This window comes from Chelonus insularis, unplaced genomic scaffold, assembly GCF_013357705.1.
Source record: "Chelonus insularis isolate UGA/USDA-ARS -01 unplaced genomic scaffold, ASM1335770v1 contig_88_pilon, whole genome shotgun sequence".
NCBI classification, from domain to species: domain Eukaryota; kingdom Metazoa; phylum Arthropoda; class Insecta; order Hymenoptera; family Braconidae; genus Chelonus; species Chelonus insularis.
The window spans coordinates 1,883,209-1,904,965 of NW_023276776.1; the positions used below are offsets into that span (position 1 = coordinate 1,883,209).

General features: G+C 28.9%; 6 protein-coding genes across 6 annotated transcripts; 3 read left to right on the forward strand and 3 right to left on the reverse strand.

Annotated features, from left to right (window-relative positions):
* The first annotated feature begins 35 nt into the window (after positions 1-35).
* LOC118072137 (odorant receptor 13a-like) lies at positions 36-1,700 on the forward strand. Its single transcript, XM_035091775.1, has 7 exons — positions 36-232; positions 292-444; positions 549-950; positions 1,069-1,168; positions 1,234-1,338; positions 1,415-1,570; positions 1,638-1,700. Exons 1-7 carry the CDS (start codon positions 36-38, stop codon positions 1,698-1,700), a joined length of 1,176 nt encoding a protein of 391 aa, XP_034947666.1.
* LOC118072187 (serine/threonine-protein kinase ATR-like) lies at positions 1,124-10,224 on the reverse strand. The gene is made up of 5 exons (XM_035091867.1): positions 10,176-10,224; positions 9,974-10,061; positions 9,690-9,916; positions 2,173-9,624; positions 1,124-2,091 (listed from the first exon to the last, which is right to left on the reverse strand). Exons 4-5 carry the CDS (start codon positions 9,589-9,591, stop codon positions 1,903-1,905), a joined length of 7,608 nt encoding a protein of 2,535 aa, XP_034947758.1. The 5' UTR covers positions 9,592-9,624; positions 9,690-9,916; positions 9,974-10,061; positions 10,176-10,224; the 3' UTR covers positions 1,124-1,902.
* LOC118072189 (high mobility group protein 20A-like) lies at positions 10,118-12,490 on the forward strand. The gene is made up of 6 exons (XM_035091869.1): positions 10,118-10,402; positions 10,658-11,295; positions 11,359-11,440; positions 11,568-11,795; positions 11,899-12,154; positions 12,453-12,490. The coding sequence occupies exons 2-5, from the start codon at positions 10,726-10,728 to the stop codon at positions 12,039-12,041; spliced, it is 1,023 nt and encodes a 340-aa protein (XP_034947760.1). The 5' UTR covers positions 10,118-10,402; positions 10,658-10,725; the 3' UTR covers positions 12,042-12,154; positions 12,453-12,490.
* LOC118072188 (protein MMS22-like) lies at positions 11,701-16,636 on the reverse strand. The gene is made up of 5 exons (XM_035091868.1): positions 16,163-16,636; positions 13,050-16,067; positions 12,761-12,949; positions 12,510-12,570; positions 11,701-11,838 (listed from the first exon to the last, which is right to left on the reverse strand). Exons 1-4 carry the CDS (start codon positions 16,375-16,377, stop codon positions 12,531-12,533), a joined length of 3,462 nt encoding a protein of 1,153 aa, XP_034947759.1. The 5' UTR covers positions 16,378-16,636; the 3' UTR covers positions 11,701-11,838; positions 12,510-12,530.
* Positions 16,637-16,929: 293 nt separating this feature from the next.
* Dus2 (Dihydrouridine synthase 2) lies at positions 16,930-18,939 on the forward strand. Its single transcript, XM_035090921.1, has 5 exons — positions 16,930-17,334; positions 17,418-17,758; positions 17,832-18,250; positions 18,320-18,664; positions 18,752-18,939. The coding sequence occupies exons 1-5, from the start codon at positions 17,163-17,165 to the stop codon at positions 18,855-18,857; spliced, it is 1,383 nt and encodes a 460-aa protein (XP_034946812.1). The 5' UTR covers positions 16,930-17,162; the 3' UTR covers positions 18,858-18,939.
* A 188-nt stretch (positions 18,940-19,127) lies between these two features.
* Positions 19,128-21,645, reverse strand: LOC118071993 (WW domain-binding protein 11). Its single transcript, XM_035091527.1, has 7 exons — positions 21,451-21,645; positions 21,112-21,237; positions 20,932-21,029; positions 20,677-20,848; positions 20,364-20,614; positions 19,773-20,283; positions 19,128-19,688 (listed from the first exon to the last, which is right to left on the reverse strand). Exons 1-7 carry the CDS (start codon positions 21,512-21,514, stop codon positions 19,246-19,248), a joined length of 1,665 nt encoding a protein of 554 aa, XP_034947418.1. The 5' UTR covers positions 21,515-21,645; the 3' UTR covers positions 19,128-19,245.
* Positions 21,646-21,757: the final 112 nt, after the last annotated feature.

A 21,757-nucleotide genomic window follows, 5' to 3' on the forward strand; every position in this document is an offset into this window, starting at 1 on the left:
TCTATCCAATCATTATTATTCGATTTTATTAAGTTATGAGTTTTGCTGTTGATAATTTAAGTACAGATAAATGTATTCTTCTGAACAAAAAAATTCTCAAAATTGCAGGACTTTATCCTATCAGTTTAATAAAATATGCTATTTTCTTATTTTGTTCATTGTTACTTGTTATACCAGAAGTGGTGAGAATTTGTAAATATCCTCATGACTTAGAAGTAATTCTTGAAACCAGGTAACACATTCACAATCAGTGTGCTGAATTTATAATGAAAATTAAAATTATAATTGTAGCTCAGTTCTTCTGACGATGATTCTTACCATTTTTAAATTTACTTTATGGATTTTTCAACGAAAAACGCAAAATTTAATTGGATTTTTATTTAATTCCTACTGGGATGTTATTGTTAGCTTGAAAGAAGTTCAATGTATTTACGACCATGCTTTGTAATTTTTTCCCAAATTTATAATTAGTGAAATAATTTTTGTTATTATAATTAACCAAAATTATCTTACAACAAAAAATTTAATTAAAACTAATTGTTTTTCAGAATTGCTAAGAAACTTACTCTCAGCTATACATGTTTCATTATGAATGCTGTCATAGTTTTTTATTTTATTCCTATTCGGCATATTTTTTTAAATAAATTGTCAGAGTTAACAATGAATAATAATCATCATTATAATATTAGCATTCATTTTCCATTTGCAGCATCTTATCCACAATTTTGTTATGAATCTCCATATTTTCAATTTGTTTATTTTTCTCAAATAATTTCTACATCAATTTGTGCATTAATTACTCTTGGAGTGGATACTATAATAGCTACAGCTATTTTTTATGCTTGTGGACATTTTTCATGTTTGCAAAAAAAATTAGAAAAACTCAATTTTCGATTTAATGTTAATACAAAATTAATTAATTACATTAAACATCATAAAATTGCTCTTAGGTACAAAGTTTGAAATTTTTTAAAATTTATAAAAATATTTATTAGTCTTAAAAAAAGTGATACAAATAGTAATATCATCATATTAGAAACAACTTCAATTAGTTATAACGAATTTTAGATTTTCTGAACAAATTGAAGAAACATTTAATTCTATAATACTTTTACAAGTGTTAGCAAGCAGTCTCATAATTTGTTTAGTTGGATTTCAAGTAAATTCTGTAAGTAATTATCTACTTAAAAAATGATAAATCATTTTTTCCATTAAAATGTGTTGAACAACTAGAGAATGTCTCAAAGTGATAAACTCATGGAATATCTATCCTATTTATTGATGGCTCTTTTTCAATTGATATTATTCTGTTGGCCTGGAGATAAATTAATCAAGTATGTAAGTAATAGAATGCCTCTCTTTGTAATACTCAAAATTGTACAAAAAAAACTTACATCATTTTTTCTTTAATTAGAGTTCAATCATAAGTAATGCAATCTATTCAACAAATTGGTATGAGAGCAAAGAACCAGTTAAGATTGAAATTATTACCTTAATTCATCGAGCACAAAAGCCTTGTTTTTTAACAGCTGGCAAATTTCAACAGATGTCTTTGGAAAGTTTTAATACAGTAATTTTAACTTATTACCATTATTAAAATAATATCTATGAATTATTTCTATTGAATATTTTTTCAGATACTAAGTACCTCACTATCATACTTTATGCTTCTTAAACATTTTGATTCTGATGAGACATAAGATTTGTTGTTATTATATTTACAAAAGTTATTAAATTAAAAAAATTATTAAACATTCTATCAATTGAAATCACTTAATAAAGAATGAAGTTCACTAATGTTCTCTACCGATATTTTATAAAAATTTATGAGTATTATCACTTTCAATTAACAATACTTTTATCAACTAATGTATAAATAAAGTACGATTAAAAAAATATATTTTATATAAATGGATTCCATCCACAGTACATTTGACATAAATTATCGACGTTTGTAGCTTCAAGTATTAGATGATTTACTTGACCCTCAACACTCAAACTCACTGCACCAGTTGTTGTTGCATTGCCTCTGTCATTAAACTTGACGAAGCCTTTTAATCTCATTTCAATATCTCTTATATTTTTTACTGCCTGAAAGTGAATCACAGTATCATTATTAATAGATAAATAAATATTAAAATAAAACTAACTTTAATATTTACTACTTCTTACCTTTACATTTGTCATCTCGGCATTTTCACTCAACTGTTCTTGAGCCGACCAACTGACTAATGGATCATAAACAAAAGGAGTTAGTATACTCATCAGTGTACTTGTTTGCTCTCGAAGAATTCTCATAGTAATTTGACAAGATTTCCTGAAAGGTCCTTCATATTTAAGTGGACCCATAGCATCAATCATATTATGAGTCAATCTGAAAGGTACTCTTTCAGGCCATTCAAATGTTTCTCCTTTATTAAAGAGACAATTAAAATCAACATGTACACAATCTCCACACTTGGAATCAAAAAGGATATTTTCTCCATGTCGATCGCCAAGTCCGAGAATATATCCAACAATTGACATAACAGCAGTGGTTCGAATATAAGCATTTCTTGCTTCATACCATCCATAAGGATCAGGAAAATTAATACGAAACCAATTTCCGAAGACTGGTGGATGCTTTGGAAGCAGTAATTTAAGAAAGACATCCCGTTTTCGTTCTAAGGAATCTTTTTTTTCACATAATAATGCCATCAGATCAGTTGCTGTTAAATAACAACCTCGTTCTTTGTACAGTGTAATGATTGCTTGCCGAAATCCAACTAAATTTGAAACCCATTCGAGTAATCCACATTCCTCATTTAATGGAACTACACTATAAGTTCTTATGTACAATCTTCTCTGTCTAGATTCTGGATCCTTTTGAAGATAATTATTAACAATTTCATTAAACTCCATTAACCTAAAGTCTATTCTCAGATCATCTTTTGATTTACACATAAATGGATATTGATTACCATCAGATCCAATGAATGTAATTCGTTTGGGACGCTGCATTGATGTTAAAATGAGCACATGTTCACTGATGCTTTTTATAGAAATCCAATTTGTAGGAAAAGGATTGTGCTGATCAATACTATGATTCCAACCACTCTTCCTTGGTAGATGAAGTTGAAGAAATAAGTGAGTAGGTATCATAATTGGTCCGAAATTAGCAGTAGCTAGAAGTCTTATAAGAGGCTTACAAAGAGTTGATACAGTTGTGTTTTTGGTTTTTTTATCAACTTGTTTATTCGAAAGTTCAATTAATCTCTCCCATAGCTTTTGGAAGTCTCTAATTAATGATCTTAGAGATGAAGTATCAAGTCGTGAATTACTGAAAATATCATGACATCTTTTTATTCTTGTAGGGTATGAAGAATTAAAGACAGATGTCATCATCCATAAGCAATACTGAGGATATGCAATGATTAAATTAACAAAAATTTTATTCAATACTAATTGAATTTCTTTAGCAGGATGACAAATTCTCGATACCAATTGACTGAATGCTGTAAGCCACATGAAGTTTGGAAGTCTGTCAACATAAACTCCAATAATTTTCGACATTTTTGAAAAAGTTTCCACTTGAGCTCTTGATGAACTTCGGTTTGTGACAACCTTCAATGCAAAATTCATCCATATTGTTAACATCCTAGGCATAGATTGATGAATATACTTGCAACCAAATTGCAAAGATTTCCCGTAGTTATTAATTATATTAATTTGCATGCACAAACCATTGCCAGAATTTTTTTCATTTTCACTCATACGATTAATTAAAGTTTCATGATATTGTGCACAAGCTAAATAACTTTTTTCCCAACATCTCCAAACATCTACAGCCTCTTGATAATATTTTCGATTTATATCTGTATGGACATTCACTACTTCATCATTATATTTAGCAAAAAGAAGTTTTGCCTTGGCTATATTTTGCCTTTCAATAGAACAAAGGTCTGAAGATTGCTCAATATAATACTGACTGTTTTTGAAACATTGAGTAAATGATCTATTTAGTGTAAGGAAAGCATCTTCTTGGCATCCTTTTTGCCAATATAGTTGAGCTTTTTCAATATGTAACTCTTGAGGAGGACACAAATCACTTGATGATAGAATATACATATAAGCTTGTTGATATCGTCCTGACTTTCGAGCAATTTTTGCACTTTTTAACCATATTTTCCCAACTTCTTCTTTTAAATGAGAATACCATGATGACTTTAAATGATTTGATAACTTATTGTTTTGATCGGTTAAAAATTTATCTGTTTCAACTTGCAGTATAAGCCCAAGAGTACCTCTTCGCATCCCAAGAACAAATTCTACTCCTCGAGAAGCTCTGACTAGTCTTCCTCTTTTTTCCCATTCATCAAAAATATTTATTAAATTATCTTTATTTTTAATCAACATTTCAGTAGCTTTTTCAAACTCATTCAAGATATGTAGTTTTAGAATTTGAGAATAACTCTGTTGATAAGCATCTGGATGAGAAGCAGCAAAGCCAATTGTTGAAACTAATTTTTGTTTTAGATCATCAAGGTCTGGTTGAATTCCACGTTTCAAATCATCAGCTAAAAGTTTCTTGATAGTCGGTTTCGAGTCTAAATTAACAAAATGAGCTAATTGCCAAAAAGGTTCATGCTCTGATAAAAGAATATCTAGCTCTGGACGGTTTTTCAATACACCATCAACAAGATTAATCGCAGTATATGGTTGTTCGAGACTTAAATAACATTCAATCATTCCTTGAATGTATTTAGGATCTTGTTTTCGATGAACAAGTCGTTCATAACATGTAGCAGCATCTTGGAGTTGACCTCCAACCTCATGAGCTAATACTAATTGTTCTAAAGTTGGAGATTCAACTTGAGAAGATAAAATTCCAGATACTCCATCAGGTTCTTCAAGTTGAGTATAAATTTTGGCCAACAAATTAATTTCTTTTGAGTCAGAAAAACCTTTTTTTGTTAACATCATGTGTCTCTCTAGATACATTAATGCTCGATGATATTCATAAGATTGATAACAACCTTCAGCAAGTACTAAGTTATCCAATTCATTCAAAAATGCTTCAATTGCACGATAGTTGCTATTTTTTTCAAGTCGCTTCTCTTCCAACCAACGTCTCAAGTGATCTAGAGTTGAAAAAATTACCTGGCAACAACGAACTCGCCGATCTTCATCAGAAACTTGAGGTAATTGATCATTAGTATTTGAAGTAGCACCAGTAATAGTAGTGGTACATTTTTGTTCATTGAGATCCTTGACTAATCGAAGAGGTCGTCTTTTAGTTAAATCTTCATCTAATTTATCATTACCAACTACTTTGATTACTGCTAAAATTTCTTTTTTCAATCCTTCATAATCTTCTTTATTTTGTCTCATGATAGAATAGGCAACTAATTGTGGAATACAGAAGATAGTTGTTTTGATATCTCTTCTAAATGCTGGTCTACATGCATTCAAAATTCCTGATAGTTTCGGATCATCAATGGAAGCTATCATTCGACATGCCCAGTTGAAAATCCATTTGTCAAATGTTGATCCTGTTTCAGTTCCATAGATAGGATAATCAATTGGATTAATTGTTGTTAAAATTTTGTAATGAGACGTAAGAAAAGGTACTACAATTTGCTGAGTTTCATGAGAAAGTGCGTTCCAAAGCTTCTGATTTCTTCCCGTTGGAGATATTTCATATGACCTTAAAATCTCTTGAATTGCTAGAGAAAAGCTATCAACATTTTGTGTTGTACTTTGCATTTGGAATGCTCGTACTAATTCCATTAATAAGGCACAAATAAATTCGCGACCCATTTCAGAAATAAATTTGCTATCAGCTTGAGAAATAATTCTTCTTGGAAGTAAACTTGGTTCTATTGCTCCTAATTCTCCTAAACATTCTCCACAATATCGGCAAATGTCTTTATCAGCATTTTGACAACCTGCCAAAAGAGAATCCAATAGTTTAACAATCGCTGGATCAACGTGATTTGTATCATTAAGGATCATTTCATTCAATTCATTTCTATGTTGTTGAAGGAAGCTTTTTAAATGAATAAGTGCTTTCAATTTTACTTCATCAGTTTCAACAATTATTCTTCGTTGCCATAATTCTAAATTTTTATGAAATTCTTTCGGAAGTGATTTATGAATTTGTTCTTTCACAATTTGTAATATCCTAGGTTTAACATTAAGATCATCAATGAAAAATAATTCTGAAATGTATGGAGCTATTTGTGTGTTGTTCTCAATAAAAATAAATTCAAACATTGAATTTGTCTCATCTGGATAGGATTCTAATAATGGAATTAAAGAGACACAAATGGTTGGCAGCAAAGGTCCAAGTTCTTTTAATGAAATATTATGTAAAAATGCATCCCAGACATAGCAAGTTAGTTTTCTAAATCCAGGTCGAGTAAATTTCAACAAAGTTCTTAATGTTGCTAAAATTTTATACTTCAATTGATTCAAACGATCAGCTCCCATAAATTCTATCAATGCTGCAAGTGATACTATCGCTGATCTTTGGGAATACTCATCAGAAATGGTACTCAAATTTGTATCATAATAAACCAAGATTGCATGAAGATGTGGTTGTAAAAAATCAGCAACAACCTTTTCAGTATTAAATTTATACTCTCGATATTCATGATGGAATTTTGATATTACATCAAGACTGCTGATGACTCTGGACATTTTTTCATGAAAATGCAAAAGTAATTCCCGTAAAATTTCCAAAAATGAATTTGTTATCAGTTTTGATGGAGGTACGTTGGTTGTTTGTGAAATAAATAATACACACTCTGATGCAATACTTGGTGATTCATTGATCAGAACTGATGGACAGATATGTTGGAAGTTATCTATTAACATATCTTTAAGATCAAGACCGATAAAAGAGGCAATACTTTTTAGTACATCAATAAGATTAGGTATTTTAACAACTAATGGAATTAAAATACTTATAGCTATATGTGCATTCTTTCGTAAAAACTCTCTTGCTCCCATATATCCAATACAATTTGCAACTCTGTGAAGAGACATTTCTAAATTATTTGATTTTTCGTAAAAATTCCTTGCTACCATTCGGATTATAACTTCCATCAACTCTTTTCTATATCTTACAAAAAGATCTTTCGGAGTTACTCCATAATATGTAGAAATTTCTTTGAAGGCAACTGTCGCTTCTCTTGCTAACGTTAAAGTTGAATTCAAGTGAATAATGGTAATAATAAACACTATACAAAGCCGACATTCTATAAAATGAATTGGTACTTTAGCCATCATTGTAGCGAATAAAAGTAATGTTTTGTGAATTTTAGAATTAGATTTTTCTAAAGCTTCATTCAATGTATCGACTAATATATTTATAATAGTTTCAATAAAAAGTTTCAGATCATTCGGCCATTCATCATCATCAATCATTATTAAGTGTTTATTTGGAATATTTTCAATGTTCAATCGATTTCTGATAACTATTTCAATTGACTTTGCTAATATTTCTCGGTTTTCTTCTTCAGGATCTCGAATTAATGGCAACCAAAGTCCTAAAATTTCAGTAGAGTTGAATTCTTTAATGTGATTTGAGAAATTGATTAAATTTTTAACAAGATTATTTCGCACTTTAAAATCTTTTGAACGAAATAAAGTGTAATATGGATGAAGTAACATTGCTTCTTCTGCTTTAATAAAATGATTTTCATCATCTAGCTCTTGATTACAATATTTACAGTTAATATACCACTCATTTAAATCAAATTTCTCTTTTTCAATTATTCCTTTTCCTGAAAGGATACAGACAATTTTCCCAAGAACACAACTCAAAGCTTCATGAAAAATGATCTTCTGGGTAATCATTGCTGGCTTCAAGATATGAGTATTAATATCAGAAAAATTGATTTCTTTATCATTTAATAGTAATGGTGTATTTTGAATGACAGCTATTCCTAATTCGGTTTGATTTCCAGTAATACAAGCACTTAGATATTTTATTTTCTCTTTTCCTCTATAAAATTCACTGATACTTTCAATGCATTTTATTTTAGTGTCATTGTCTACTGCTTGTAGTAGTGATAGTGATTGATTACTAATTGTCAATTCGCTCATTAATTTGCATGGTTTGAGTGAAGTCCAAGGAATCATTAGAATATTAATAATATCCATTTGATTACCATTGTCTATAGCCAATAGATTGATCATACACTGGAGACATTTGTGTATTTTTGTTTCGTGAATGTTGGAAATATCAATTGCTTTTATCAAATAATTCACAATTTCATTGATATCCTCGAAGAATTTCAGTTTCAACTGCCTTATTGATACCCAGTTTGATAAAGATCGTGCTATTCTAGTTAAATTATAAAAATTATTAATAAATTCAGGAGAGCCGAGGTTTAGCATCACACAGTCATGAAGCTCTTTCCATAATTTTGACTTAGAAAGTAAACTTTCAATGGAATGATGATGACTACTTTTCAAATCAGGTATAATTAAATGAGCCAAGATGCGAGAAAAATTTTGATTGTCGGATAATTTTTGGAAGTACTCGGCATATTTTTTAATTTCATCATTACTGTAAAATCGAGGACATTCCTCTAAATAGTCAACAATTTTCAAGCAAATTGATTCTTGAAGTTGTTTGGTGATAATCTCTTCTGTTGATGGCTGATTAGATATCTCTGATGACATTTCAAGAATAAGAAAGAAAAAATCATAAATTTCTGATGTCATAGAGAATGAGATATTACTTAATATATCAGCAAGTACAGTACTCATTTCACGGATTATTGATGAATTACATAAATTATAATTCATCCAATATGTGGAATGTTTTATGATTTCACTTTTAGAACGAAAAAAACTTTCTAATTTATTATCATCAACAAAACTGAATTTTAAAATTTCTGATATGACTAAAGCAGCAACGAGCTTGGCATTTGGTTTAGATTTACTTAGACATTCCATTAATCTATTCCATAGAATATTTTTTCTCTCGTAGAAAACACCTGATTTTAATATAATTTTCATTATTGAAATTAAAACTGGCTCACGATTCATGGATTCAATATTCATTGGTGGAACTGTTAGATCCAATTGTTCAATTTCTTTATCTACATGAAACGAATTGATAATAATTATTTCATTGTCATCAATTTGATCTTTAGTATTTAAAATCTTATCAAAAATAGTCATGTACTTATTGAATATTGATTCAAAACCAAAAGAATAAAGTCTAAAAAGAATCCTGAGCATTATAGCTTGAACTTCTATACTGCTATCAATTATTTCAGGACTCAGAGGCATCACTAATGTGTTGACTAGCATTCCAAAGAGCCATGTGGAAAATGAGGTATATTGATCTTGCATTGTATAAAAATTTCCATTTCGTTTGTAAGTAGGAATAAGAATATTTATCAAAGTATCTGATGATTTTGTCATTGACTCCAAAAATGACTTGAGTCCATGTTCACTTCCTGTTTTAATTAATTCTGAAAAAATTCCAACTACTGGAGTATTTATCACATGCCATAAAGTTTCCACTTCGGAAGTTTTACTACTGCTATCTCCTGTTGACTTCGATCCATCATCAATTTCCATTCGTTCCATTTTTGAGAATAATTGTATTCAAACAATTCAAGTCTAACATTAATTTATTAAAATTTATACTTTAAAACCAATTGTTTGTTTATCTACGTATAACATACCTTTATTCTGGAAACAGGTAACATATTTTTAATTATTTAATAAATAGAATATTTATAGTTTTCACATTTTTCCTTTTAGAATCTTCAAATTTTTCATCAACTCCAATAATTTTGAATAGTAATTTGTGGTTATGTTTTTTTAAATCCCATCAGAAATGATTAATTCACGTGAATTTGCCTGTATTGCAGTGGTGGGATTGGGGAAACCAAATTTTGAAGAAGATCCTCTTGAAGAAATTGATGAGGGAAAGGAAATCATTTATTCTGCAGTTTCACATACTTACTAGTTCTTTTCGTTTTAGTTACTTTAGAGTGGTAGGTCTTTTTTCCATTCGCATAACCCTATGGCACCCAAAAAATACGGATATAATTCTAAAAATTAAACGAAAAGGTTTGATTTATAATTTGATTGGAAGAAAAGCTGTCCAATTCGTCAGAGGACATTTAAAAATGGATTTTTTAATTTTGATAATGTTTATCATTTACCACACATTTGAATGGAGAATTGTCTGCTAACTTCAGAATTCAGTGTAACTATACCATATAATATAGCACAAGAATTATATGTATATATATACATATGTAAACATATTCACGCAGCATCACAATATTGTGTCAATGTGTTTGTAATAAAAGTTCATTAAAGTAAATAAAATAGAATACATGACAAATTTTTATATTTTTACATTCATATCAGCGACATTGTATTCATAGTAAGTTATCTTGATACCCTAATTAAAATTAGCTCTTTTTTATTTTGTTTTGTCATTGAAATTGAATGAATTAAAAATAACATAACCTTAGGATATTCATAATGTCAGTTTTTCTTTAAAGTTAACAATTAAAGTACTCCAAAACAATATTTACTGACTTAATAATAAATTTTTCAATATAATTAGTATTAGTACGATTAAAGTTTATTATTTAATTGAAAAAATAAAGTTTCTGATTCTTAATTTGATGAATAGGTTCTAAACGAAAAGAATATTGGATCAAAATAAATTATTAAGGCTTTTTGGAACCACTTTTTTAAAAAATGAGCCAAGAAACAACAAAAAATGAACCAATTGAGACTAATGGAACTGGAGACCTTTTAAATAACCAGCCATCATTGAATGGAGATGCAGATGATTCTCATAAATCTGTAGGAGTTATTGAAGAAAAACCAGTCGACTCTTCAAGTGAAAATAACGTTAAAAAAGCTTCTTCATCTGTAGGAGGTAATACCTCTAACACTCCCGTTGGAGGAGGATCTTCTGGTGGAAAGCCAAAAAAACGTAAAAAGGCACCTAGAGATGCTACAGCACCAAAACAGCCACTCACCGGATACTTTAGATTTTTAAATGACAGAAGAGAAAAAGTTAGAACTGACAACCCAACTATGTCTTTCACGGAAATTACAAAACTTTTGGCTGCTGAATGGAGTTCTCTTCCAACAGAACAAAAACAACAATATCTTAATGCTGCTGAACAAGACAAGGAGAGATACAATAGAGAATTTAGTGATTATAAACAAACTGAGGCTTACAGGCTGTTCAGTGAAAAACAAATGGAAAAGCAAAATGAAAAAAAGGAAAAAAATACCAATGAAAACAGTGATCAAATTGTATGTAAAAGATACTTTATCGAGTTATATATTAATTAATAATTTATACATATATTATTTTAGGAAAATTCATCAGAAAAAGATAATGATTTTTCTGGATTTGATATTCCAATATTTACAGAAGAATTTTTAGATCATAATAAAGGTAAAGTATTAAATAAAATCATTCTTTAGTTGATGATGATTTTAAATAATATATGTTAAAAATATGATACATTTTTATTTAGTATAAAAAAATTAAATTGTTAATTTTTCTTTTATATACAATTTAGCTTGTGAATCAGAACTCCGACAGCTTCGAAAAGCTACATCAGATTACGAAGCTCAAAATGCTGTTCTTCAGCGTCATGTTGACAGCCTTCGTGGGGCAGTGAATCGTTTAGAATCAGAGACTAATCAACAACAAATCACTAATCAATCTCTTCAACGTCATTTAGATTCTCTTCGAACCCAGATACTTTATCATTTCAATTTTTGTCCACTACCTATGTTTGCCCCAGGTATAGTTTTCCACTTTTTTTTTATCAACTCCACTGCTAAAGTCTGTAAATAAATGAAAAACCAGTGGTTAATTATTTAATGAATTGTAAAAAAATATTTTAGGTCAGGTTACTTATACTGGAGCAACTTTAGAAAATTTTGATGGATATATGGAAAGACTAGAAGCTCTGCTTGAAAGGAACCTAGAACCTGCATTAAGAAATGCTATTCGAAGAAATATTTCAAAAATTGATTTAGAAGGATGACCTTCACCATCGAATACTACTATTATTATCACTACAACCACTACTACCACTAATACTTCTGCTACTTCTACTTCTAATACTAAATATTGTCGATCTCGACATTCACATAAAAAGTAATATATTTACTAATTGTATTTATTACTTTATAAATACTGATCAACTGACTCTACAAAAATAGAGGAATGTCAATCGGTTTTGCATTCTTTACTTCTAAGGCTTTTTAATGTATTACTATTTATACTAATAATTGCAAATGTTTAAGTTATTTAATTTAACTTTTTTGAGAGAAAAATTTATTCATGATCAGTAATTATAAAGAATTTTTCATGTATTAAAAATAATAGAATTATGTATCCAAAAAAAAACAATATCTTATTCTAATTAATTGTTTGTAACATTCTTTATTTGCAGTAACAAAAATAAGAATAAGAAGAAGAGACAAAAAAAAATGAAAAATAATGTACTTACAATTCCATTGGAGTAATTTGATTATTTTTTTGTAAGATCATAAAGTTGAGTTATAAGATATCTAAAATAATAAAAGATCAACAATTAATACATTTCGCGACTATTTAAGAATGTAATTGAATAAGATTTTATCATTAAAAATGAATAAAATTATCGAATTTCTATTCATCAAAAATCTCAGTGTATAAAAATGAAATAATTTCATACATATAAATATAATATTTATAATAATAATAAACAAAATAAGCTACCGTAAGGATCCTCCTCCAATGACACGATTATTTCCCCATTGTTTGGCACAAACTTCAAGTTGAGGAATAATAAATTTAACAATTTCAATATCTACACCGGAAATTGATTTCATAAATTGCAATACAGCCTGAGAATGTGATAAAACATGGTTTATTAATACTGTAGAAATTGTACTCTGAAATTTGTCCCTGGAAATTTAATTCACATGGTTATTTAATCGTTGGTAAACATTATATTGATCTTTTAGAATCATTATTACATTGAATAATCAAATCAAATAATAATTACCTCAATAGAATATTATTTTTGTAATGATGATTAGTCACGACATTTTTAACAAAATTGATAGTTGCAGCTCTATGAGGATGAAGCCCATGAACTTTAATGTATGCCTCTATGATATTATTGGTACATTTGGATAAAATAAATTCTGTAATCTCTTTGAAATTATTCAATTTATGGTTCTCTGTATTATTATAACTATTTAGATTATTATCAGACGTCAATAATATATTTAACAGTGCCATTACTAAATAAGAATATTTAGGCATCGAATTATCACTAGCTATTTTTATAAATCCTGTTGATAGAATATCAAAAATAAACTCGACAAATTCTGTTTGTGCATCTGTAAAACATCTCATCAAAGGTTCAGAGAATTTAAAAGATACATTGTTTTCATCATTTTCAGTAATTAAAAGTGGAAGATATGCTTGAAAGAGTTCATGAATCATATTTTTAAGCATTATGTCATTTTTAGCATTAATGGATTCAAATCCAAGGATTATCATGGAGAAAATTTTCTTTCCTAAGTATTTTAAATAGCTTAGCTGTTCATTAGAAGGTAAGATAAATTTGTTTATAAAATTTCTCAGCATACTTGACTGACTTTTAGAATGTAACATGGTTGCACAACACAAGAAAATTGTGCCCAAACATCTATAAATCCAAAAAGCTAATTCAGTATCTTTAGTTTCTTCTTGAATTGGAAAGAGAGCCCATTTATCTAGATTATTAAGTATTCCACGTATTTTGATATCAAAATTATTTCTTTCAGTCTCTTTAATATTATTTCGTTTTTTTGCACAAGCCATGATATATAATAACAGTGATTCTTGGCTATTTATAAATGCTTCTGTGTCTTTACTAAACATAATTACTTGCTGAATATCATTTAATTGCAATAAAAAATTTTTAATCGTTTTCATTTCAGTATCATTGCCGTCTTGACCATGTATACAACATTTCAACCAAGCTTGAATAATAATTATATTGAAATTCTTGATACTGTTTTGAAAATTGTTAATGATTTCAGGTCTATTCAGAATATTAGAGACATAATATTTTATAATTCTAGCATCTTTAACGTTAATAGTTGATGTGAAATGAAGAAAAAGTGATGTAGCAGAATGTCTATGAGCAGATGCCATAGATGGATTCCTACACGCTTCAACAGTAAAATCAACAGCTAATCGAGAAATTTCTTGAAAATTTTCTCCAGTTAAATTATGATCAAAAATCATTGTTCGGATTCTTCCAGCTACAACAGACCAAAGTGTTTCAAGCATTTTTGTTGCTCCAATATTTGATATTGTTTTGGAATTAAAATTATTACTATTATACTCTCCACAGCTTGAAGAAATATTAACAGCTTTTTCAAAAACAACTGCTAGCATTTTTAAAATTGGTCCAATTCTATTTTTCGGGCATTCCAATAAATATCTATCAACCCAGCCACCAATCAAATGATATTCTCCACATTCTAGTTTATCGCTTGATTCTAAAATATAATTTAAAGTATCAACATAATTTGCCATCATATTTCTCGATAGTTCGTTTTTCCTACAACTGATTAAATTTATTACTTCAATTAATTTATTCGTGATTTTCTCAAAATTTAAATTATTTTCCATGTATATAATTAATACTACTAATTGGCCATTCCAGTTAATAAGTGATTTTTTATCAGAATCGTCAAATTCTTTCTTATCACGTTCCGGGTGTATATCTGGAAGAAGATTGAGCATAATGGAACATACATTTGCAGCATCAGTAGTTACAGCAACAGTTAAAAATAATGAAATAAAATTAACTAACGCTGATTGTCCAAATTCAGCTACTTTTGCTTTTGTAAATTTTGAACAGATACGACCTTTCATCTGATGCCAATACTTGGAATCATTTTTATCATTCTTTTTCAACAGTACCATGCCTAAGAATCTTAAAAACATAGCATAAGACGACTCATTTTGATCACCATGATTGCTGATTCTTTCCTTAACTTGTTTCAGGATATCATGAGGTGACTTTTTATCAATTGATACGGTCCAGAGTCCTGAATATTGAGTTAAAAATGACCGGTCCAGCCGTCTGTGAAAACATTCCCATAAATAATTTATCACCATCACTTTAAAGGGCCACCACTCGAGACTCAAAGTTTTTAATAAAGGAATTAATATTTTCAATTCTTCATCAACATCGTCCCTTACGACTTCATTGCTAATAACTCTGTTGGAATAAGACTTGAGTATTCTTTCAATTTTATCATAATTAGGATTAATTCTTGATGATGTTGCTCCAATATAGTGAAAATCTGTATTGTATCCTTGCAAAATAGTGAGGTGATAAATCATCCAAATACTAAACATCTCATTTTTTTGTTTAGGAAGTTTTTCTAATGATAAATTAATATATTCCCAAAAATCTTTAATATTCATGTGATCATGAGTTTTTTCAATTAATATTTGGATTATCAGCCACAATTCTCTGACACATGAACAAGTGTAAGGGCTTTTTATTCTTAAATCAGATGTATTGATCCGTTCAAAAACTTTGTAAGAAATATAAATTAAATCATCAATTATCAATTCAAATGTTTGATGTAAGTCATTGATGGAACTTGAAGACTCTAAGGAATTGCATTTAGAAGCTCTGATGTATACTAGAATGAACAGTAACCATCGTAATTCTAAATGCATGTGATATAAATGAAATTCTGCTTGAACACATTTATTCCCTATGTTAGAAACAGCGTAATAAAAAATAGACGCTGATAATGAACGTAATCGATTGATGAATTTCCTTATTACTATTAATATTTTTTCAATCTGATCATAAAAATTCATAATCAATGTACATTCTGAACGTATACTCTCAGATTCAATTTTTTTCATATACAGGCTAATGTGAAAAACAAAATCGCATATTGATTTTCTCAATGAATATAAATCTATTTGATCATCTGGAGTACTATCGAGAATTTGCATATTAAAACTTTCATATCGATTGATTATTCTTAATTGCATCCTAAAAAAAGAATTACAAAGCATGAGTACATTTTCTTGAATGAATTATGTTAATTACATTATGAAACAGAATTTGTTTGATATTTTTAAACTTACTCCATGCACTTGATCAAATGTTCAAGGTGTAAAACACTAGTTGAAGTAGGAAGATCATGGTCAAACAGTTTGACATTGACCTCGTTTGTTGTGTTTTCTCTACTGTTTAATTCTGTGATGCTTTCCAATACACCTTTCATCATAAAACCACTTTTAGTAATATTAAAGTCGTTTATATTCACTTTTCCAGTACAATTAAATGTGTAATCACCCATTTTATCGAATAATATTTGAAACAAACCAATGTATAGCAATTCTTATAACAATGATTTTTAAAAACATTTAGAAACAAGGTTAACTTTTTAAAAAATAGATTCTTTTAATGAATTTCTGTGTTCACATTTTATCTGATGAACATTTTTTTTGTTAGCATTATATTTTTTAAAGTTAATCGATTAACTTAACAATTACGTTGTTTGTTTATCATTACATTGTTTCGTTTCGGCGGGAAAGAAATTTTTAGAATAAACTAACCTCAACAAATGTGCGCCAGTGGCGGTAGTCCAAAATTCTTCGCTAAGAAAAAACAACCGATACCATCTAGCGGCAAAAACTGTTCTTAATTTGTAACGCGCAAATTTTTAAAAAAATTTTAAATTGAAAAAATGAATAATTATTTACATCATAATCATTTTTTTCGCACAAAACTATTAATTTGTGAATATCAGTTTCCTTATCAAAATTCTTTTTTTGTTTTTACATGGCGTCTCAATTTGATATAGAAAAGTATGGGGAATCGTATGCATAACCTCAAAAAAAAACAAAAATCCGACACCATTTGTGTCGTGTAGTGTAGAAACTTGGATTTTTGGTTGTAATGCATGGCAGACCTGATGGATATTCCTGATATATTGCATAAAAATACCTTTTTTGAATACGTCAGCTTTTTCATTCGAAATGCCAATGTCCGTGTTTTTAATGTGTTTTTATATTAGAGAAGACTTTGTTAATGTTTTTACTCTATCAAATTATTTATTAATACTACTCAAATATTCTCGAAATGGCTGAATTAAATAAACCAATAAGTTATGAAAATAAAATTATTCTAGCACCAATGGTGCGAGTATGCACGTTGCCAATGAGACTTCTTGCATTACATTATGGTGCAGATCTTGTTTACACTGAAGAACTTATTGACTTTAAATTACTTCAGTCAACACGTCAAATAAATGGTAAGTTATCAAAATATATATTGAGTTTTTTTCTAGAAAATAAGTTATTGACATAATAATTAGTTATCAAATTTACTCTACAGATGTATTAGGAACAATTGATTACGTTGATCAAACTGATGGAACAATCATTTTTCGGACTTGTTCTGAAGAAAAAAATCGTGTAATTTTGCAGCTTGGCACCTGTGATCCTGATAGAGCCTTGAAGGTTGCACAATTAGTTCAACATGACGTAGCTGGAATTGACATAAATATGGGATGTCCCAAGAAATTTTCTCTTGATGGTGGAATGGGAGCAGCTCTTTTATCTAATGAACAAAAAGCTACAAATATTTTAACTAAATTAGTTGAAGGAGTAAATATACCTATTACTTGTAAAATCCGGGTTTTCGATAATCTCCAAAAAACTATAGACCTGGTCAATGTAATTGGATATATACCATATTTTAAATCTTATATTATGTTTTAACAAAAATATTAATTGAAAATCTTTGTAGAAACTTGTATCAACCGGAATATCAGCAATCGCAGTTCATGGTCGTACAATACACGAAAGACCACAGCATAATAACAGAAATGAAATGATTAAATCTATCTCACAATCAGTATCAATTCCTGTTATAGCTAATGGAGGATCAAGAGAGATTGAAAAGTATTCAGATATTGCCCAATTTAAGAAAGAAACACACTGTAACAGTGTAATGATTGCCCGTGCTGCCGAATGGAATTGTTCAATATTTCGAAAAGAAGGTCTATTACCAAAAGATGATGTGATTAAATCATATTTGAAATATGCTGTTGATTATGATAATTCAGCATCGAACACGAAGTATTGTATACAGAACATTATTAGAGAATTGCAAGAATCACCATTAGGAAAAATATTTTTACGCGCTGAAACTCTAGAAGAAATATGGTAATATTATTATTTAATGATAATATTTATTTTATAGGAAACCTTTTAATAATATTTATTGTATTACAGTAAAGTTTGGGATATGGATGAATATTATAGAGTTCAATCTAAAAAGTTTCAAGCTAAAGGGCTCCAAAACCGTATTCATTTTACACCCGCTAGTATTAGTGGAGCTAAAACACATAATAGTTCATGTAAACGAAAATACGAAGATGACGATGTAACACTGATGCGTTGTGTCTTTTTAAGAGGACGTTATCTTAGTGATACAGATTTACCTAAAACGCGATTATTAAAATGGCTCCGAGAAAATGGAAAGAGTGACATAGTACCTCGTTATTATACGTGGTATGAAAATAAATTATTTCGCTCTGTCGTTGTTGTTGACGATAAAAAATATAGCTCGACATATTGGTAAGTCTTAATTTTATTTATATAATTTCTCTGTTTAATATTCGAATTTTTAAAATAATTTTCCATTGATTTCCTTTCACCTGCTAGGGAAAAGAATAAAAAAAGAGCTGAACAGGGTGCAGCTTTGGTATGTCTTTGTAAATTAGGAGTCATCAATGAAGGACATTTAAAAGAAAATGGAAGTTTGCGTTAATGAATTGTAAAGAAATATTTTATACATCATAAATTTAACAATAAATGTTAATTTTTATTTTTTCATTATATATAATAAAATTTACAGTATATATTGTAATGATAGTGATTTTTACTATAAATACCTGATCAAGATTCATCAATTCTCAAACAGTATGCTAAAAATGAATTTCTAATTAAACTCAAAATAATTATACTAAATTTTAGTATGTATTGGTTTTATTTCAATTGGAAAATGTTTAATATTAAATTATTACTTTACAGTGTTTTAATTATGATTAGATAAATTGAGGAAAAAAATTCACAAACATTTATATATAATGCAATTGGTGAAATAATTTTGAATCATGATCATTGCTGATATTAATAAATAACACTAAGAGTAAAAATTACAATAATCCTTCCATCTCTTGCATAAATTGCATGTATGCATCATCTTTAGTCTTCGTTTGTATTACCTTAGCAGATGGTATTTCAATAATTTTTTCTGATACTCGCGTGATATTTGTTTTACGACGATCATCACGTTTAACTCGTAATGATGTAGGAAGAAATCTCGTAACATCAGCTGCTAAATTTCTTATTTGTGGTTTTGCTTCTATCGTAGTTGTAGATTTATTGTCTTTATCTTTTCTATTAATTAATTGTGGAGCAGCTGATAATACATTTGGCGTTTTTTGTTGAGAATTATTATTACTGTTATTTTGTATTTGACTATTCGACATATTCTGTAAGTTCGACAAGTTTGAAACTTGCATTTGTGGTGGTGGTGGAATACGAGGTAAATTTGGAGGTCCTGGTCTCAACATTCGTGGCATGCCTGGTGGAGGTCCTATAATTATAATAATTGTTAATTTAATGTTATGATATAATAAATTGAGATAACGTATTTTGCTAAATAAATAAATAAAATTACCAGGTGGTAATCTCAAGCCAATCCTTGGCGGTGGAGGTGGAGGCATTCGAAGATGCATTGGTGGTGGTGGTCGATAGAGAAGTGGAGGAGGTGGTATTCCCATTGATGATATAGAATGTTGTGGATGCTGAACATGAGGATGATGGTGATGACCTGAGACAGCTGTCATATGATTTAATGAACTAGAAAATTCCATATTTTCATGATCTGTCTTATTACTCGTTTTATCTTCCTCAGATTCTAACATTGACAATCTTATATTTAAATCTTGAGCCCTTTCGGTTTCCTTTTTCTTATGGACTACCTCCATTTCTCGCATAAACTGATCAATATCCTGGCCTGCCATTGCTAACATTTTTTGTTGTACAGATGTAGGTTTTACTTTGTCTTTTTCTCTATCCTTGTCACTTTCTTTATCTAAGTTTTTATCACCATCATCTGATTCATGTTTATTATCATCTTTTTCATCGGCAAATCGAATTGATCGCAGTTTTTGAGAATTATCCTTTGACTATAATTAAAAAAAACATGAAATAATTAATTGGAATATTGGTTTTTGTTTTCATTAAAAGTCATGTAAATTGATATTACCTTCTCAGACAGAAATTCTTCTTCAAGAGAAAGATCAGGTGGTGGAAAAGGTGGTACTCCTGGTGGTTCTTTATTAGCTGCTGACACAGTTGCTCCAGATATATCAGAATATATACTTGTTTTCTTCAATATACTCGGAGGTACAGGGATATTCATTAAAGGATGATGTTGAGGCAAGTAATTTGAATGTGTATACATAACATTTGGTGGCTGTGGAATGTCTGGTAATGGAATTTGAGCTGCAAGAGTACCTGCAATAAAATATATACATTGAAAAATTGAGTTTCATTGATGATATTTATACTTAGCATACCTGAATACATTCGAGATATGTCAGTATTTGTTGAAGGTAGTGGAATTTCATCTACTTGAACTTGTTGGGCATGTCTTACCGCTTCGAAATAAGTTACCAAATCGATTCGACGTCTTTCATATTGAATTAATTGTTCTCTTAATTCAAAACATTTTTCTTTATCGTCCTTGGCCTATTAAAAAGTTTTGTATTTTATAATAGATAATTTATATAGATTAACGTGAAAACTATTTTATATTTTCAATTAATACTTACATACATATTTAAAACACGATCCAAAGTTTCTTTTAATTTTTTTCGTTTATCTTTTAAAACTTTTTCGTTTAAAGGTGGTGGTTGCATAACGTTATATTCTAAAATTTCATTATTAATGGATTATTAAATTTTTCTTACGTGTTTATAAAAGATATATATTTAAAGTGAATTCACTCTTACCCATTTGATCTATTTTCTCCATTTCTTCAATAATTTGTATAGGATCTTTCCCTTTCAATACAGCAGCTCTTACAAGTTGTCTTTGTTTTTTATTTTTTTTCAATTCTTTTTTCCTTGCTTCCTTACCTGTTAAAAATTAACATTTCTACATTTACTTGATGATACATTGTAGTTTTCAATTTTAAATGCACACGACAGAAATTCAAATAATAAATGCATAATATAAAAAAAAATATCATCACTACTTCTATTATTTACTACAATATCAATATATAATTATATAAAATGTAATAAGGATTGATCTTTTTATTTATAACAATTAATAACGATTGAACTTACGAGCTTGATCAGTAGGATTCATATATTTCCCACTTTTGGTAGTATTTATTGAACGCCGACCCATTTTTATGTTTATTATTTAATAACTGCTTGATTTACTTCACTTGATTTTTGTTATAAACAATAAATAATATTTTTTTAATGGAAATTTCACAAGTTTTTCAATGATGTATTTACGAATATTGCAAAGTCTAAGTATAGGTTAGAATCTCTAAATATATGGAGTCTGACGTAGAGACGTTAGTTTGATGCTGAACCATGGTCTATTGTTTGAAACCGATTTGAGATAAAATTCCATACATATTTA

Coding starts and splice junctions, on each gene's coding strand:
- LOC118072137 (XM_035091775.1), top strand. CDS start 36: ATGAGTTTTGCTGTTGATAATTTAAGTACAGATAAATGTATTCTTCTG. Junction 445..548: donor TGTATTTACGACCATGCTTT/GTAATTTTTTCC, acceptor ATTGTTTTTCAG/AATTGCTAAGAAACTTACTC. Junction 1,339..1,414: donor GAGATAAATTAATCAAGTAT/GTAAGTAATAGA, acceptor TTCTTTAATTAG/AGTTCAATCATAAGTAATGC.
- LOC118072187 (XM_035091867.1), bottom strand. CDS start 9,591: ATGGAACGAATGGAAATTGATGATGGATCGAAGTCAACAGGAGATAGC. Junction 2,092..2,172: donor CCGAGATGACAAATGTAAAG/GTAAGAAGTAGT, acceptor ATTCACTTTCAG/GCAGTAAAAAATATAAGAGA.
- LOC118072189 (XM_035091869.1), top strand. CDS start 10,726: ATGAGCCAAGAAACAACAAAAAATGAACCAATTGAGACTAATGGAACT. Junction 11,296..11,358: donor ATGAAAACAGTGATCAAATT/GTATGTAAAAGA, acceptor ATATTATTTTAG/GAAAATTCATCAGAAAAAGA. Junction 11,796..11,898: donor ACTACCTATGTTTGCCCCAG/GTATAGTTTTCC, acceptor AAAATATTTTAG/GTCAGGTTACTTATACTGGA.
- LOC118072188 (XM_035091868.1), bottom strand. CDS start 16,377: ATGGGTGATTACACATTTAATTGTACTGGAAAAGTGAATATAAACGAC. Junction 16,068..16,162: donor CATTTGATCAAGTGCATGGA/GTAAGTTTAAAA, acceptor TTCTTTTTTTAG/GATGCAATTAAGAATAATCA. Junction 12,571..12,760: donor ATTGGAGGAGGATCCTTACG/GTAGCTTATTTT, acceptor TTATTATTTTAG/ATATCTTATAACTCAACTTT.
- Dus2 (XM_035090921.1), top strand. CDS start 17,163: ATGGCTGAATTAAATAAACCAATAAGTTATGAAAATAAAATTATTCTA. Junction 17,335..17,417: donor GTCAACACGTCAAATAAATG/GTAAGTTATCAA, acceptor TTTACTCTACAG/ATGTATTAGGAACAATTGAT. Junction 18,665..18,751: donor AAATATAGCTCGACATATTG/GTAAGTCTTAAT, acceptor TTCACCTGCTAG/GGAAAAGAATAAAAAAAGAG.
- LOC118071993 (XM_035091527.1), bottom strand. CDS start 21,514: ATGGGTCGGCGTTCAATAAATACTACCAAAAGTGGGAAATATATGAAT. Junction 21,030..21,111: donor GGAGAAAATAGATCAAATGG/GTAAGAGTGAAT, acceptor ATGAAATTTTAG/AATATAACGTTATGCAACCA. Junction 20,284..20,363: donor AAGAATTTCTGTCTGAGAAG/GTAATATCAATT, acceptor TTTTAATTATAG/TCAAAGGATAATTCTCAAAA.